The sequence below is a fragment of the Dipodomys merriami genome, unplaced genomic scaffold, assembly GCF_024711535.1.
Source record: "Dipodomys merriami isolate MVZ:Mamm:240054 unplaced genomic scaffold, mDipMer1.0.p SCAF_10, whole genome shotgun sequence".
NCBI lineage: Eukaryota > Metazoa > Chordata > Mammalia > Rodentia > Heteromyidae > Dipodomys > Dipodomys merriami.
The window spans coordinates 31,379,070-31,397,169 of NW_027202271.1; the positions used below are offsets into that span (position 1 = coordinate 31,379,070).

The 18,100-nt window shown below is 42.5% G+C and overlaps 1 protein-coding gene and 1 non-coding gene across 2 annotated transcripts in view; both read left to right on the forward strand.

Annotated features, from left to right (window-relative positions):
- The first annotated feature begins 1,128 nt into the window (after positions 1-1,128).
- Positions 1,129-18,100, forward strand: part of Rab21 (RAB21, member RAS oncogene family) — a 28,161-nt gene continuing 11,189 nt past the window's right edge. The window contains exons 1-3 of the mRNA XM_069988713.1: positions 1,129-1,567; positions 14,574-14,633; positions 15,765-15,872. Of these exons, the coding sequence (XP_069844814.1) occupies positions 1,406-1,567; positions 14,574-14,633; positions 15,765-15,872 (330 nt within the window). The 5' untranslated portion in view covers positions 1,129-1,405. The remainder of the gene's footprint in view (positions 1,568-14,573; positions 14,634-15,764; positions 15,873-18,100) is intronic.
- On the forward strand, positions 11,933-12,035 carry LOC138806656 (U6 spliceosomal RNA). The gene has a single exon (XR_011365948.1). It is a non-coding gene; the product is annotated as a U6 spliceosomal RNA (small nuclear RNA).

Below are 18,100 nucleotides of genomic sequence, written 5' to 3' on the forward strand. Positions count from 1 at the left end.
TGTCTGGCATCTTCATAAATTTGTTGAATGAATGGATGGGCTGCCTTAAAAAAATTGGAAACAGGGGCTGGGAAGGTGGCTCAGTGGTAGAGCGCTTGCCTTGCATACCTGAGGCCCTGGGTTCGATTCCTCAGCACCACATAAGCAAAAAGAAAAAGCCGGAAGTGGCGCTGTAGCTCAAGTGGTAGAGCACTAGCCTTGAGATGAAGAGCTGAGGGACAGTGCCCAGGCCCAGAGTTCAGACCCCACAACCGGACCCCCCCCCAAAAAAAATTGGAAACACAAAATTTGTCAGAAGAAAAAGATGCCCGTCTAACACGAGATTTCTTGTTGCAAAATTTCGGAAATATCAGTATGGTTTCTTGGGACAGTCTGTCTTATGAACTAAAGGCCAGCAGATGAATGGGGGAAAAAAGTAACATCGAACCAAAGAGGTCCATCAAGGTAGGGTCAGCATGGGAAACAGAAACACTGGGGAGCCTGGCCATACTGGAAAGATGTATCATTCATTCAATCATTCATTCATTCTCTCCTAAATACTTATAGCCTAGCACTCAGGATGAGCGTTTAAAGGTGGTGGAGTAGTAGTCCCTGTCTTAAGGCCTACAGCTTACTCAAGACAGACAAATCTTTAGCAAACTCCACTGAGCGTGCTAAGCACAAAGTGTGAAGAAGGCACGCCGGTGCTGTGGGAAGTATGGAAGATGGTGGGGAAAGTCACCCGGGTTTAAGGTGAGACCTAAAAGGCAGGAGCATGAGTTGGCCCCTGGGCAAAGTTCAACAGCCAGGATTTGGGGTGTCACAGAGGAACAGAAACAGATTCGAGGCCACCTGGCAGATCTGGCAGATCCCTGCGGTGAGTGGTGATTCGTTCTGTGACCAGTCCCTGGGCACGAACGAGAACACTCTGTACTGAATTCCACAGGGCTTGTCCCAGATGCCTGGCTCCTTACCACCTCAAGTGCCAAGGAGTGGCGGCCTTCTGCGGCTGCGCGAGGCTGCTGGAAGGCGCCGGGCTCACCCAGCTCCACCCGGGAAGAGGCCGGAGGAGCCCCGCCACCCTCCACGGTCCGCAAGCTCCGCCCCCGCGCCGTCCCAGGGGGCGTCGCGACCACGTGACCCGGAGTGTGACGTAGGAGGAAGGAGACGCCATTAGAGGGAGGCGGAGAGGGAACGCTCTTCGCCTTTCCTCCCGGTGTTTGACGTGGTGGCTGAGGGCTCTTCATTTCCCGGACTTCTTTCTGCCTCGGCCCTTCCAGGGCCTTGTCGGAGGAGGAGCGGGAGCCTGCGGCCGGGAGGGCGGCGGGGCGGGGCGGGGTGAGCGGGCCGCGGCCCTGACGGCGCTGTCGCGGCTGTGGGGAGCTCGGCGCGGCTCTCGGGCTCGGGCGGCCGGGCAGCGTCGGGGATGGCTGCGGCCGGCGGCGGGGCGGCGGCGGCGGCGGCGGCGGCGGGCCGAGCCTACTCGTTCAAGGTGGTGCTGCTCGGAGAAGGCTGCGTGGGGAAGACGTCGCTGGTGCTGCGCTATTGCGAGAACAAGTTCAACGACAAGCACATCACCACTCTGCAGGTGCGGAGCCCGGGGAGCGGGAGGCGGCGCCTCGGGGCGGGGGGGGGGGGGGCCCGACCTGCCGGCGGCCGGGAGGACGCCGCCGCCCAGGGCCCTCCGGCCCGTCACCCCGGTGGTCCCGGCAGGCTGTAGACGTTCAGGACAGGTGGTGGGGAAGGGAGTGGAAGGGCCCCCGAAAAGTCCCAGGGCTCCCAGCGGTTGCTGCGCACTCGGGGGAGCCCCGATCTGTGTGTGGGCTGGATTTTTTCCCCCTTTGCTGCACTTCCGCGCGGGCCCTCGGTGTTAGCCACCCTGAAAGCCCCCACCCCACCACCCCACCCTCCTTTTTTTTTTTTTTTTTTTTTCCCTTCCCTTCAGAATTCAGAATTGACTGCGGGTCTGAATTTGCGAACTCGATGATTTGTAACTTCCAGCGCTTACTGATGACTAAGTGTTTATGCAAGTTCCATTTTTTTTTTTTTTTTTTTTTGGTCCTGTGTTGGAATGGCAAAAGAACCCAGTCTGGAGGGATTTTGAAATGACCGCTTGCTGGTGCGGGTCACCACGCAGTTTCATTGCAGCCTGCGTGGGTCTGACTTGTGGTTCTGCGAGGTCGGTCCACCCGTGTTGAAACGTCATGTGAAAACTGTCCCGCAGTTGGTCCCCAAAATTTAATCCTCTGCTGCTGCTGTTCGTTTTCCTTACCTGTCATAAAGGGCTGTATTTCTCCTACAGTTAAATTGGCAAAAGGTGAAAAATCATTGAGAACCGGGCACTCGAGGGAATTACTTCTTCCCTCTGCTAAAAGAAACCAGTTGAGATAGGAGAAATTTATACCACTAATAATCCAGCTTGATCAGTTTACTCAGAGGCAGTAACATTAAGAGGACTTCTGAGCTTGGTCATCTAGATTCATTTTAACTAGCTGTGTGATCCTGGGTAAATTGCTTAATGTCTGTGTCCCATGTGTATTTTTTTCTGTTGAAATGGCCATGATAGTATCTAGCGCAGAGGATTGTCAGGATAAGTTGTGTAAAAGCATTTAGGGATGTGATTATGTGTAAGCAGTCTATTCCAACTTGCACAAAAGAGCTTAATAAGTAATTGTAACACGGATGCTATTTAATGGAATGAATAATCTCCCAATCTTGTGACATTTCATGTTCAGTGCTATTATTAAACTACTGGGCCTAGAATTTACAAAGATGCTCTGGTTCAGATTCCATGTTCTATTTTACTCCTCTGTTTTTAATCCTATATAAAGCATAATATCTGAAGAAGTGAAGATCATAGCACCAAAGGTGCAGGTGAACATGTAATACAAGCTCAACTAAACTCAGGTCTGACTAGATTTAGAGCAGTTAAATTATCTCCTAGCTTGTTATAACTTAAGTTACATTGAGTCTGATTGTTGTTAAGCAAATCATTTTTCATTTACTTTCATTGATATTTTAATGGCTTTTAAAAAAGAGATACTTTAATACTTCAAAGTGAAAGTTAAATGCCTGTGGCTTATTTCTAAAACATCTTTAAAACAGCAGAGTAAAGATTTTTAAATATGTAAGAGAAGCCATTGCAAACTACACTAGAGGGGCTAAAGTTATGGAAGATCTCCAGTATCAGAAACATAGCAGTCCTGATTTTTCTATTTATGTAAGTTATCATAAAGTGTCTAGATTATATTACAGAATTGAAGATTTTGTTGTACACCAAAGTATGGAAATGACACTCTAATCTCATTCTCTTAGGTAACATACCTTTCTTAGGTGTTTTTTTTCCCCTGAGAAGTTTAATAAGTATGATCTATAAGATACAACATTGTGTACCTTTAATTTCCAAAAATGAAATTGTCAGAAGATAGAGTTCACCTTTTCTTGTCAACAAACTCTATAAATTATTTTGCAAATTATACCCTCATGTAACACTATTTAAAAAAAAATTTTAAGACTGAAAGGAGCCACAGATAGTTTGTGGTTTACTGTTTCACTCTTGTTGAATACTTCAATCAAGTGATCATTTCCTCCCCCACACCTTTTTCTTTCCCTTAATCTTGGGTATAGTTCAGTGATTAAGCACTTGTCTAGCATGTGAGAGGTCCTGGTTTTGACTGCCAGCACTGGGAGTGGGGCACAGGAGTTGAAAAGAACTGATAATATAAAAAGTAGAAAACTTACTGTTCTGGGTTCATTTTTAGACATGTCTAATATCCAATAAGTTATTTTGAGTATAAAGTCAAAATCTGTTTCCATGTAGTTTTGGTCCTAGTTCCGAATCTTGGTTTTATATGACATCTCTAGTGATAAAGATAGCTGTCACATCCCCTGAGTATTATCTTCTCTTGGGTAAACAGCTCTATTTCCTGCTGGGTCTGCAATGACATTATATTTTAAATCCTATTTAAACTTTTAAAACATCTTATTAAAAACATACTACTAAAACATCCTATTAAAATAGTATTTAAATCCTGTGGCTCTAGCTGGGTGCCAGTGGCTCACACCTGTAATCCTAGCTACTCAGGAGGCTGAGATCTGAGGATCAGGTTCAAAGCCAGCCCAGGCAGGAAAGTCCGTGAGACTCTTATCTCCAATAAAACCACTAGAAAACCGGAAGTGGCACTGTGGCTCAAGCAGTAGAGTGCTTGCCTTGAGCTGAAGAGCATAGGGACAGCACCCAAGCCCAGACAGAGTTCAAGCCCCACAACCGACCAAAAAAAAAAAAAATAAATAAAATAAATCCTGTGGCTCAAATGGGTGAGTGCTAGCCTTGAACAAAAGAAGCTCAGGGACAGGCCCTATGTTCAAGCCTCAGGACTAGCCAAACAACAACAACAACAAAACTCCCCCTATTTTGATAGCTCATCTCTTTTAGACAGTACTTAATCAGTTTTCCCCTCCTTTCCTTTTTCCTTCCTTAATTTGTTTGTTTGAGGTAGGTCTTCCTATGTTGTCCAATGCTGGCTACGAACTTATAATCCTCCCTCTGCATCCCAAGGAGCTGGGATTACAGGCAAGCACCACCATCCCTAGCTTATGAATTTAAGATTCCTTGAACTGTATGATTCTGGTTTTGACTTAGATGAGAAGTGCACTTCTCTTGACAACACTTTTCACCACTGAAGTAGAAAAGATTGTATGAGAGTTTGGGGCAGCTGTCACATTAAATAATACTGAGGTTGCTGTCCCCTATAATTTATTCATCTTAATTGCTTCAAAAAGAGGATTATAAACTGGGCTTCAGTGGCTCACACCTGTAATCCTAGCCACTCAGGAGGCTGAGATCTGAGGATTGAGGTTCAAAGCCAGCCCAGGTAGAAAAGCCCATGAGACTCTTATCTCCAGTTAACTACCAGAAAACTGGAAGTGGTGCTGTGGCTCAAGTGGTAGAGCACTTGCCTTGAGCTGAATTTTTTTTTTTTCTTTTTCTTTTTTTGGGTCCAGTTGTGGGGCCTGAACTCTGGGCCTGGGCGCTGTCCCTCAGCTCTTCAGCTCAAGGCTAGTGCTCTACCACTTGAGCCACAGCGCCACTTCCGGCTTTTTTTCTTTTTGCTTATGTGGTGCTGGGAAATCGAACCCAGGGCCTCATGCATGCAAGGTAAGCGCTCTAACACTGAGCCACCTTCCCAGACCACTCTTGAACTTTTGTAATCAAGGTTTTTTTGTTTTGTTTTGTTTTGTTTTGGTCCCCAGTGTACTTGACCTGGTAAGTTGGCTTTGATTTGTTCCACTGTTTAAAGTCATACAGAATCTTAATTCTGTAATTTATAGAACATTGATTGTACTGCTATGAGCCAGAAACAGGGTTGGGTGAAAATAACCTGCTATATAGATTGGTTATATTTTTACTTTGTCACCTGAAGATTTGGGAACAATGTTTTCAGTGTTCGCAGTTATTAATGGAGTGTTCTATATATTAGTAATAATGGATGCAGAAAACCATTTAAGACCAATCTTTATGGGTTACTACCTAGTAGACCAAAAGCCTCAGTGATATTAAAATATTTTTTACAGCATCAACATTTTGCTGTAAGTTCAGCGTCTTGCCCACAAAGATTATCCTGAGATGCTTTATTAGATGTTTGCAGAGGACACAGTACCCACATTATATGATGTGCTAGGAAGAGAGAGGGCTTTGAAGTTAATCTTGGTTTTTAATTTTGGATCTTTTGTAACCATCCCAATCTTGACTATATCTATAAAGTGGAAATGCTTCACTCATAGGTCCTGTATGTGGATTATATAGTCAGCCAATCCTGTAAAACCTCTAGCACTATGCTAAGATAACACATTTATTTGCTTTTAGTACTGAGGATCAAACCCATGTTTTTAGATGTCTTAGGCAAGTACCCTACCATTAAGCTACATTCCTGCACCGTGTTTGATAAATGTTTGCTACTAATGGAATAAGATAGACTGCCCCTCTCTCCCTTCCTTCTTTTCTCCCCCCCCATATATACATGTATTTCACATATACATATATATGTGAAATACATGTATATGTACATATATGAAATATATATGTATATATATACATGAAATGATAATGGGTTTAATATGACTTGAATTATTTTGAGAACCCATGTTGTCTCTGAGGAATTTAAAAAAATGTGTACAGTAAGACATGAATTTTGGCTGGGGGTATGTGGTTCAGGTGGTAGTATAGGCCCAGTTGTCAAAATACAGTTGGGAAAATACAGAGTAAAGAAGAAAAGTTCAGTTTGTGGGGGTTTTCCCCCGAATCAGGCTGGTGGTGCATGTCTGTAATCCCAGCACTCTAGAACATGAGGTAGAAAGATCATCATTTTCAAGATAGCCTGAGATACATAAAGAGACCCTGTCTCAAAAAACAAAACAATTGGGCTGGGAAGGTGGTAGAGCGCTTGCCTTGCATGCATTAGGCCCTGGGTTCGATTCCCCAGCACCACATAAACAAAAAGAAAAACCGGAAGTGGCTCTGTGGCTCAAGTGGTAGAGCACTAGCATTGAGCTGAAGCGTTGAGGGACAGCACTCAGGTCCAGAGTTCAGGCCCCACGACAGGACCCCCCCCCCCAAAAAAAAAATTAACAAAAAAAGTTGTATGTGTGAGGCCCTGAGCTTGAGACCTAGTATGGCAAAAAATTTCCATAAAATAATAAAATGCATGTAACATATATACCTCCATCTTAAGAGTTTGGGATAGATTGACACTTCTGAAATTCACTTAAAAAAAATCTTGGCAGCCTATCACTCATAGCTCAGGTCTATAATCCCAGCTAGTTCACTCCTGTAATCCTATCTACCTATACTGGAGGCTAAGATCTAAGGACTTTAGTTCCAAGCCAACTGTGGTAGACAAATTGGAGAGTCTTTTCCCCAGTGAAACAGCAAAAACTGGAAGTGGAAATGTGGCTCAAGGAGTAGAATACCAGCCTTGAATGAAAATACTAAGGGAGAACTCAAGGCCCTGAGTTCACTGGGGTATGCGCACACGCGTGCGTGTGCGCGCACACACACACACACACACACACACACACACACACACACACACACACACACACACACACTTTGCTGTGGGGCTGGGAAGGTGGCTCAGTGGTGGAGCACTTGCCTTGCATGCATGAGGCGCTGGGTTCAATTCCTCAGCACCACATAGGCAAAAAAAAAAAAAAAAAAGCCAGAAGTGGCACTGTGGCTCAAGTAGTAGAGCACTAGCCTTGAGCTGAAGAGCTGAGGGACAGCGCCTAGGCCCAAAGTTCAGGCCCCACGACCGGACTGTGCTTTTGTATTGTAGTACTCTCCCTTTTTGCAGGGGACTTGATTATTATGGTGAAATCTTTCAGACAAATTCTCTGACCAGCACTTGAATTCTCCAAACTTTTCCTGTGTGTGAACGCATCTGTTTTTCTAAATTGAACTTTTGATAAACTGGATAGAGATAAAGAAGACAACTGGAGTTACTGTTTTTTTTTTTTTTCTGTAGAATTTATTAAGCAATATTTTTTTTTTTTTTTGGGTCCGGTCGTGGGGCCTGAACTCTGGGCCTGGGCTCTGTCCCTCAGCTCTTCAGCTCAAGGCTAGTGCTCTACCACTTGAGCCACAGCGCCACTTCCGGCTTTTTTTCTTTTTGCTTATGTGGTGCTGGGGAATCGAACCCAGGGCCTCATGCATGCAAGGCAAGCGCTCTACCACTGAGCCACCTTCCCAGCCCAAGCAATATTTTTGACTAATGAATTCTAGGAATATTTATTTTATACCTATCATGCTAGCATTGTGGAATATAAAGGTGATTACTCTTAACTTTGACCATCAGTTCATTTTTTTTCACTTTGTTCTTAAAGATTGTGCCATTTCAGTTGTAATCACTTCCTGTGCTGGGTGTATCTTCTTTGTGTCTACACTCCTGGGAGGTTATTTTCTTTTCTTGGGCCTTTCTCTTCCTTATTGAAAGTACTTACTGAGAATAATGCAGTTTAATTTAAGAGTGACTAATCTGTTAGAAGTAAGAATCAGAATATTCATCTTCTCTTTTAGGGTTCTAACTGAAATTCTATGTGTCTGCTTCCCCGAATGTTTAGAGCAGGTACCTGTTATTTGATTAGCAAATTGCTACTGTAAGGTTAATTGGACAGTTTGGTACATGAGAAAACTAAGATACAGATTAAGTTTCTAAGATCTTAGAAATAGAAGTGGTATGACATTGTTCTGTTGTGTGTGTATGGGGGGGGTGAGGGGGAGGGTGGTATGTGTGGGTATGTATTTTCTTTACATTTACCTTAACCTCTTAAGCAAGATTTGGCAGTTGGTTTTATGCTTTGTGTCACAATCTTATATTCTTGTTTGTAAGATTACTATTTTGAATATCTAAAATGTCCTTAATGTCTAAAATACCTTATCTTTACCCTCTCCTCCCTCATCCTCCTAAATAGTCACATAGTTATAATATGCATCTCCATAGGTTTAGCTTACCCATATGAACAAAAACATACAATATTTGACTTTTTTTTTTTTGGTTCAGTCGGGGGGCCTGAACTCTGGGCCTGGACGCTGTCCCTCAGCTCTTCAGCTCAAGGCTAGTGCTCTACCACTTGAGCCACAGTGCCATTTCTGGCTTTTTTCTTTTTGCTTATGTGGTGCTAAGGAATCGAACCTAGGGCCTTATGCATGCAAGGCAAACGCTCTATTACTGAGCCACCTTCCCAGCCCCCAATATTTGGCTTTTTGAGCTTGGCTTACCTCACTCAACTTGATGTTCTCTAATTCCATCTTTTTTTCTGCACAGAACATGATATCATTTTTTCTCATGGCTATGTAATATTCCATGGAACATGTGTGCCATGTCTTTCTTTTTTTTTTTTTGTCAGTACTGGGGCTTGAACTCAGGGCCTAGGCGCTGTCCCTGAGCTTCTTTGCTCAAGGCTAGCACTGTACTCCTTAAGCCACAGCGCCACGTCCAGCTCTTTCTGTTTATGTGGTCCTAAGGAATCAAACCCAAGTCTTCATGCATGCTAGGCAAGCACTCTACACACACATCTTTTTTTTTTTTTTCCAGTGTTTAAGTAGTTGTACAGAGGAGTTCCCTTTTAACAAAAGAGTTATGAATGCATTGCATCTTTTTGGGGGGGAGAGGGGGTCTGGTCGTGGGGCCTGAACTCTGGGCCTGGGCACTGTCCAGCTCTTTAGCTCAAGGCTAGTGCTCTACCATTTGAGCCACAGCGCCACTTCTCGCTTTTTTTCTTTTTGCTTATGTGGTGCTGAGGAATCAAACCCAGGGCCTCATGCATGCAAGGCAAGTGCTCTACCACTGAGCCACCTTCCCAGCCCGAATGCATTGCATCTTGATCAGTGTCACTCCTTTCATTGCCATTCTGACTTGAGTAAGATACAATCTTAGTGTAGTTTTTATTTGCATTTCCATTATGGTTAGAGATGTTGGACATTTTTTCATCTCTATTAGCCATTTGTATTTCTTTCTCTGGGAACTGTCCTGTTCAATTCACTTTTCTACTTATTAATTGAATTATTTGTTCTTTAGCTGTTTGTTTGTCTTGGTATATTTGGGTATTAATCCTTTGTTGAATAACTGGCAAAGATTTCCTTCTATTCCATAGGTTGTCCTTGGTAATTATTTCTTTAGTTGTGCAAAACCTTTTACAGTTGATGGAGTCCTATTCTTGCTCTTGTTTTCTTGGGTAACTGGAGTTCTATTCAGAAAATAATTAACCTGTGCCAATAACTTCCTGAGTTTTTCCTTATTAAAGTTTCCAGTCTTACTTTGAGTTCTTTGATCATTTGGAGTTGATTTTTATACTAAACAGGAAATAGGGGTCGTTTCATTCTCCTACAAATGGATAACAAATTGTCCCCACAGGGTTTGTTGAAGAGGCTTTCTTCTCTAAGGCTTTTATTTGTAGCTTCATTGTTGACAATTACATAGTTTTAGCAGTGTGGTTTTATTCCAGGTATTTCATTCATTTGGTCTGTTTTTATGTCATTATGCTTGAGTTATTTTTGATACGGGGTCTCATTTTTACCTGGGCCTTCCTGGGCCTTAATCCTCTTATTTATGCTTCCCACATAGCTAGGATGACAAAACCATCATGCTCAGCTGTTTTGTTGAGATGCAGGTCACACCTTTTCCCTTTAGCTAGTCTCAAGCTGCATTCCTTCATGCAATAGGATTATAGGTATGAACCATCATGCCCAGCTTCCATTTTCTTGTGTAAACAGATTTTGGGCACCGGGTGATCATCCACTATAATTTTGGAAAAGATATTGGGTAAATGACCACCTGAACTAATAGTTGTTAATTTTTAATTTTATTTTTTTGGTGCCAGACCTAGCGCTTGAACTCATCCTGGGCCCAGTCCCTGAGCTTTTTTTGCCTAAGGCTAGTACTCTATCACTTGAGCCACAGTTCTACTCTGGCTTTTTAGTTGTTTATTGGAGCTAAAAGTCTCAAAGACTTTCCTACCTGGGCTGGCTTCGAACTTCAGTCCTCAGATTTCACCTCCTGAGTAGCTAGGTTGACAGGTGTGAGCCACCTGTGCCTTGCCTAAGTGGTTGATTTTTTTTTTTTTTTAACTACTACTAAACTTTGGAAGGTGAAATCATTGGTATGGAAGTATTTGTGTTACTACTTAGTGTTTGGAGGAATAGGTGGAAAATGTCATTATTTTGATCATTGTTACTTTGTGGCCTCCCTGAGAATATTTTTGTTTTTGTTTTTGTTTTTTTTTTTTTGGGTCCGGTCATGGGGCCTGAACTCTGGGCCTGGGTGCTGTCCCTCAGCTCTTCAGCTCCAGGCTAGCACTCTACCACTTGAGCCACAGTGCCACTTCCGGCTTTTTTCTTTTTGCTTATGTGGTGCTGAAGAATAGAACCCAGGGCCTCTGGCATGTGAGGCATGCACTCTACCACTGAGCCACCTTCCCAGCCCCTCCCTGAGAATATTTTTGGAGGTGAGTTGGTGTCCAGGAACACTTACAGTCCATGTGATTGACTGTCAGGGCAATGTATGAAATGTATGAGCGTTTTCAACTAGACAGCTTTGTAAACGGAAAAATCATGGTAGAGTGAGGCAGGCTTCCACCCACTACAGCACCAGCTGAGTTATCTTGACTTTGAGTGAGTCACTGTATTTCTTTAAATCTCAAGTTTATAACTGTAAAATAGGGATAATTATCTACTTCAGTGGGTTGTTGCATACATGAAATGGATATCCCAAGCAAGAGCTTGGCACATAGTCTGTATTTCCCCCTTGCTTTCCTACAGTTATAGAACCTTATGAATTACTGTTCTTTCATACCTCTCTCTTCCTTTTAAAAAAAATTTTTTTTTGGGGTAGGGGGTCCAGTCGTGGGGCCTGACCTCGGCCTGGGCACTGTCCCTTAGCTATCCCTTAGCTCTTCAGCTCAAGGTTAGTGCTCTACCACTGGAACCACAGCGCCACTTCTGGCTTTTCTTTTGCTTATGTGGTGCTGAGGTATTGAACCCAGGGCCTCATGCATGTAAGGCAAGCGCTCTACCACTGAGCCACCTTCCCAGCCTCTCTCTCTTCCTTTTTTACTTTCAGGTAAAAGACCAGAATTCAAACTTGGTAGCTGTGGCTGCTTTCTCTTATTGGGTAGCACTTTACCAACTGAACTACGCTTCCAATCCCTCTCCTCCTTTTGAGAATTTACAGAAGTATCATTCCTTGAAAGCATAGAAATTCCTTTTACTGTGTGCATATGAGCAGCTTTCTCAAGTGTGTTTTCATGGCTTGCTTGAGATTCTTGTCTTCCCCATTTCTGCTTCACTGCTGTGCAATCATAATGACAACTATGCATCATAATGGCAAGTAGTATTTTAGTAATCTGGCTAAATCAAGTTCTGCCATACAGAACCAATTTAAAAAGATACATTTTATGTGTGCACTTCTGCAGCACATATACTACAATTGGAGCACTACCGACATTAAGCATGGCCCCTGGACAAGGATGACATGTAAATTCCTAAGTGTTGTACTAGTAAACCAAATCCAAGAACACAAGATTGGTAACTCTCCCCCCCCACACACACACAAAAAAAAGATAATTTCAACCATTTGATATTTGCTGTTTTCTTTTGTTGGTTATGGGGCTTGAACTCTAGGCCTGTGTGCTATCCCTCAGCTCTTCAGCTCGAGGTGAACACTGTACTACTTGAACCACAGTGCCACTTCTGGTTTTCTGGTGGTTAATTGGAGATAAAACTATCTCTTTCTAAGTATTTCTTTGTAGCTTCTTCTATTTTTTTTTTTTTTTTGGGTCCGGTCATGGGGCCTGAACTCTGGGCCTGGGTGCTGTCCCTCAGCTCTTCAGCTCAAGGCTAGCGCTCTACCACTTGAGCCACAGTGCCACTTCTGGTTTTTTTTTTTTTCTTCTGCTTATGTGGTGCTGAGGAATCGAATCCAGGGCCTCATTCATGCAAGGCAAGCGCTTTACCACTGAGTCACCTTCCCATCCCATAGATGGGGTTTTGTTAAGACCTACAAGATAAACCCTAAGATCTTTGTGATTCAGCTTTAGTTTATCTGTGTAGTTTCATTCTGTCACTAACCATACCAACTTGAAGTTCCCCTTGGAGGTGGAGTCATTTTTTTCAAGTTCCAATGGCTTCAGAGGAGATCGTTTATTAACTTCTCAGAGATCTTTTTAATAGTATACTTGGCAAAATCTTGGGTTTTAGCCATTATCACATGTCGTTGCACTTCTCTTTTTTGGGGGGGGGGTTCGGTCGTGGGGCCTGAACTCTGGGCCTGGGCGCTGTCCCTCAGCTCTTCAGCTCAAGGCTAGCACTCTACCACTTGAGCCACAGCGCCACTTCCGGCTTTTTTCTTTTTGCTTATGTGGTGCTGAGGAATTGAACCCAGGGCCTCATGTATGCAAGGCAAGCACTCTACCACTGAGCCACCTTCCCAGCCCTGCACTTCTCTTTACATTTAAATTCTCCAATAAACTATGAGCTCCTTGAAGGCTAGCGTCATGTTCTTGCAGTGTGTGTGTGTGTGTGTGTGTGTGTGTGTGTGTGTGTGTGTGTGTGTGTGTGTGTGTGTGTGTGTGTGTGTGTGTGTGTGTGTGTGTGTGTGTGTGTGTGTGTGTGTGTGTGTGTGTGTGTGTGTGTGTGCGCGCATGCTCCAATCTAGGGCTTGAACTCAGGTCTGGGAACTGAGCTTTTTTGCCTAAGGCTGACACTATCACTTCATACCCCAGCTTTTTGGTGTTTTGGTTTTGATTTCGTTTTTGGTTCTTGGTTTTTGTCAATCATGGGGTTTTTGAGTGGTTAAGTAAGAGGCTCACAGGGACTCTTCTGCCCTGTTGGCTTCAAACTGTGATCCTCGGATCTCAGCCTCCTGAGTAGCTAGGATTGTAGACGTGAGCCACCAGCTTCCACTTCCAGTTTTTAGGTGGTTAATTGGAGACTTTGAAATGCAATCCTCAAATCTCAACTTCCTGAGTAGCTAGGAATTACCGGGATATGCCACCAGCAACTGACTGTTCTTTCATTTCTGTGACATTATACTTAGGATTATTGTTACATATCTGTTAAACAGTTAAGTTCCATGAATGCAGAGCTATTTGAAATAATGGTCATCATATAGCAAGAAAAATACCATTATATCTTAGAAATCTCTTAGACTTTTCCTATCAATAAGGAAGGTAAAATCAAATATTGAAGAAAAAAATTGTTCACAATATAGATGGGGGTGGAGGACGGCTAAGAAAGAGTACTTAAGGGCTGGGAAGGTGGCTCAGTGGTAGAGCGCTTGCCTTGCATGCATGAGGCCCTGGGTTCAATTCCTCAGCACCACATAAGCAAAAAGAAAAAAGCTGGAAGTGGCGCTGTGGCTCAAGTGGTAAAGCGCTAGCCTTGAGCTGAAGAGCTGAGGGACAGCACCCAGGCCCAGAGTTCAGGCCCCAGGACCGGACCCAAAAAGAAAAGGAAAAAGAAAAAGTACTTAACCTATTCTCTTGATGTGTATATTCTTTTTTTAAGTTTTTTTTTTCATTGTTTTTGCAATGCTGGGACTGAACCCAGGGCCTCAGCCATGCTAGGCAAATCCTCTACCACTGCTCTATACCCCTAGATTTTCTTGTATATTTTATTTTATTATTTCTGTGTGTGTGTGCTGGACCTGGAGCTTGAACTCAATGCTTCCTGAGCTTTTTTGCTGAAGGCTAGCACTGTATCACTTAAGCCACAACTCCGCTTCTGGCTTTTTTGGTGGTTAACTAGACACAGACTTCCCTGCTTAGGCTGTCTTGGAATCATACTCAGAATCTCAGCCTCCTGAGTAGCTAGGATTACAGACATGAGCCACCAGTGCTCATCTTGTATTTTTTAAATAACTTGTTCATAAAGCAAAATGTTTTTTTTTAAGTTAAGAATGTAAATAATGTGCTGTCCTTAATGAAAGTAAAGTTTGCTAATGAATAAAAAGTGATTACTTTTTCTCTCAGCCTAAGTATAGTTATGATGAGGAACACTTTTTGTGTGAAATATTGTTTAATGTATATTTCTCTTTTCTTAGGCATCTTTCTTAACAAAGAAGTTAAATATTGGTGGGAAAAGAGTTAACCTTGCTATATGGGTAAGTTTAACTTTTTTAGGGGTATTCTAATAGCTAATTGGCTCAAGAAATAGAAAGTTGAATTCCTACATTTTTAGGAAATTAGGGCTAGACAAAAGTTTTTTTGTTTTTTTTTTTGTCGGTTGTGGTACTTTAACTCTGGGCTTGGGCGCTATCCCTCATCTCTTCAGCTCAAGGCGAGCGCGCTACCACTTGAGCCACAACGCCACTTTCGGTTTTCTAGTGGTTTATTGGAGATGAGTCTCAGGGACTTTCCTGCCCGGGCTGGCTTTGAATCATGATCCTCAGATCTCAGCCTCCTGAGTAGCTAGGATTACAGGCGTGAGCCACCAGTACCTGGCAAAAGAATTTTTATATAAAAAATACCTACAATCTTGTTAATAATTACATTTTGAATACAATTTTATATTTGAATGTTGCTATCAAAACTTTCAGCCATAAAGGCATCAACTCATGGATTCTACTTCAGGGAGAAATGGGATAGCTAGCCTATACCTTTTCCCCCTTTAGGTACCATGTTAGTCTCATAGGGCAAGGGTAATACAATAGTATACCTGTTAGCAAGTGGTCCTAATACAATTTCATACTATGTTTGTTCTTCCTGTGTGGGGAACTTGAATTTAGGGCAGGTTATATTTCTGGTTTATAATTCAGTGTTGGTCATTTTGACTCTATGGCAACTGAACATTTTTTCTAATTTATGCCTTTATTCAAAGGGGTGGGGAGGTTGCTGAGGAGGAAAGGGGAATTGTAACCGTTGTATAACAGTAAAACCTGATATAATGCTTATAATGACTTAAAGGGGTTTTTTTGGTAACTTGTTTTGTTTCTTTTAATACTGTTTTGAAGTTATCTGTGACTTTATGCTTTGCTTTTGCATTTAATCAAAAGTTGTATTGTTGCTATTCAGGAGGCTGAGATATGAGGATCATGGTACAAAGCTATACTGAGCAGGAAAGTCTACAAGGCTCTTTATTTCAGAAAGAGCTGAAATTGGAACTGTGGTAGAGCACTAGCCTTTAGTAGAAAAGCTAAGGGACAACACTCTGGCACACAAGAAAAATTTATTGTATTTATAGTAACAGACATTTTTTCCTTTCTGACCTAATAAATGTTTGTTGCTTTATTTAGGATACAGCAGGTCAAGAGAGATTCCATGCATTGGGTCCAATTTACTACAGAGATTCAAATGGAGCTATTTTAGTTTATGATATAACAGATGAAGATTCTTTTCAGAAGGTATTCTGTTTTCTGGGTGTGGGGGTTGGTGGTGGTATTAGCTTAAGCAGAACACTTTTTTCAAGTGCTTAGAAGTTTTTAAAAACTTCTGAAGTTTTTTAAAGTATACAGTATAAAGTATAAGTGGTGACCAACTTGTTTTTATTGGAATATTTAATTTGTATTAATCCATATTGTGGTAATTAATAATTTAATACACATCTTTCTCAAATATTAGGAACGGGAAGTAATTGAAGTTCAGCTTCAGAAAAATACACTATCTTTGTTTTTCCCTCTTTAATAAAAAACACCCATGCATACATATTGAGCACCTGGAAACTTGGTGTCACTGCAAAAATCACGTTTAAGTGATTTAAAAGGAAACTCTAGGGCTGTTGTTTGATGCTATTTCTTAAAATAATTTCCCAACTTTTTCCATAAAGAGAAACAGCATAAGTATTTTATTGATCAAGATAACCAATTTTTTTGAGGGGGGAGGGGGTCCAGTTGTAGGGCCTGAACTCTGGGCCCGGGCACTGTCCCTCAGCTCTTCAGCTCAAGGCTAGCGCTCTACCACTTGAGCCACAGCGCCACTTCCGGCTTTTTTTTTCTTTTTGCTTATGTGGTGCTGAGGAATCGAACCCAGGGCCTCAGGCATGCAAGGAGAGTACTCTACCACTGAGCCGCCTTCCCAGCCCAAGATAACCAAATTTTTTAGGTTGAAAATACTATACCCCAAAACATTGGTGTTTTGAAAGAATGATTTATTTCTTACGATTCTGTGGCTTGACCAGACAGATCTTTTTTACTGTTTGTTACCACGTGGAATACTTAAGAGCTGCATTGAACTAGGGATGTGACTGGGACTGGAATGTCCAAAAAGGACTGGTTCTCCACCGTATAGCCTCTCATTCTACCTCGTACTCATAACTCTAGCCTAAGCTTTTTTAAATTTATTTTTTATTTTTTTGGTGGTCATGGGGCTTGAACTCTAGGCCTGGGCGCTGTCCCTCAGCTCTTCAGCTCAAGGGTGGCGCTCTACCACTTGAGCCACAGTACCACTTCCAGCTGATTCTGCTTATGTCATGCTGAGAATTCAAACCCAGGGCCTCATGTATGCAAGGCAAGCACTCTACCACTAAGCCACCTTCCCAGCCCTAGCCTAAGCTTTTTATTATATCACAGTTGGATTTTTATTTTTGGGTCCAGTCGTGGGGCCTGAACTCTGGTCCTGGGCACTGTCCCTCAGCTCATCAGCTCAAGGCTAGCGCTCTACCACTTGAGCCACAGTGCCACTTCTGGCTTTTTTCTTTTTGCTTATGTGGTGCTGAGGAATCGAACCCAGGGCCTCATGCATGCAAGGCAAGCGCTCTGCCATTGAGTCACCTTCCCAGCCCCCACAGTTGAATTTTTATAAAGCTGCCAGGACTTCTTTAGGGCTAAATCTGGAGTGGCCACAATATTTCATTTGCCCCATTCTCATGAGTACAGTAAGTTACAAGACTTGTCAAAATTCAAAGTTGGGAATTTGATTGCCACTTGATAGGAAGAGAAGAATCTGTGATTGACTAGCCACAAAACATATGGGAACATTGGGATACCTATAGAGGAAAATTAATTAGAGATGAATAGTAACTGTATTTTTTTTTGTTGTTGTTGTTTGTTTTGGGGGGTCCAGTTGTGGGGCCTGAACTCGGGGCCTGGCGCTGTCCCTCAGCTCTTCAGCTCAAGGCTAGCGCTCTACCACTTGAGCCATAGCACTACTTCCGGCTTGTTTCTTTTTTGCTTATGTGGTGCTGAGGAATCAAACCCAGGGCCTCATGCATGCAAGGCAAGCACTCTACCACTGAGCCACCTTCCCAGCCCTAGTAACTGTTTTTAATTAATTAATTTTTTTTAGAAAATTGGATTAGTAGATGGTTGAACTATACATACAGGGAGTGGAATAATATAGGTGGATTCTGCTATATTTCTTTGAAGTTGATATACATTTTATATATTACTGTCATTTGTTACTTACATGAAACCAGCTAAAGTAAATGCTTTGAAAACTTTATAAATATATGTGACTGAAACAGAAATCTATCCTGAGATAATTATGGTTCAGTTCATTACCAAGATACAGTGAGCATAATAATTACTTTTGCTTTTATAAAGATTTTGGGTTTACTAAGGACAGTTCCTCTGCAATCTTGCAGAGAATAGAAGTATGGAACTGTTACATTTGTACCATAGTACCAGATGCACAG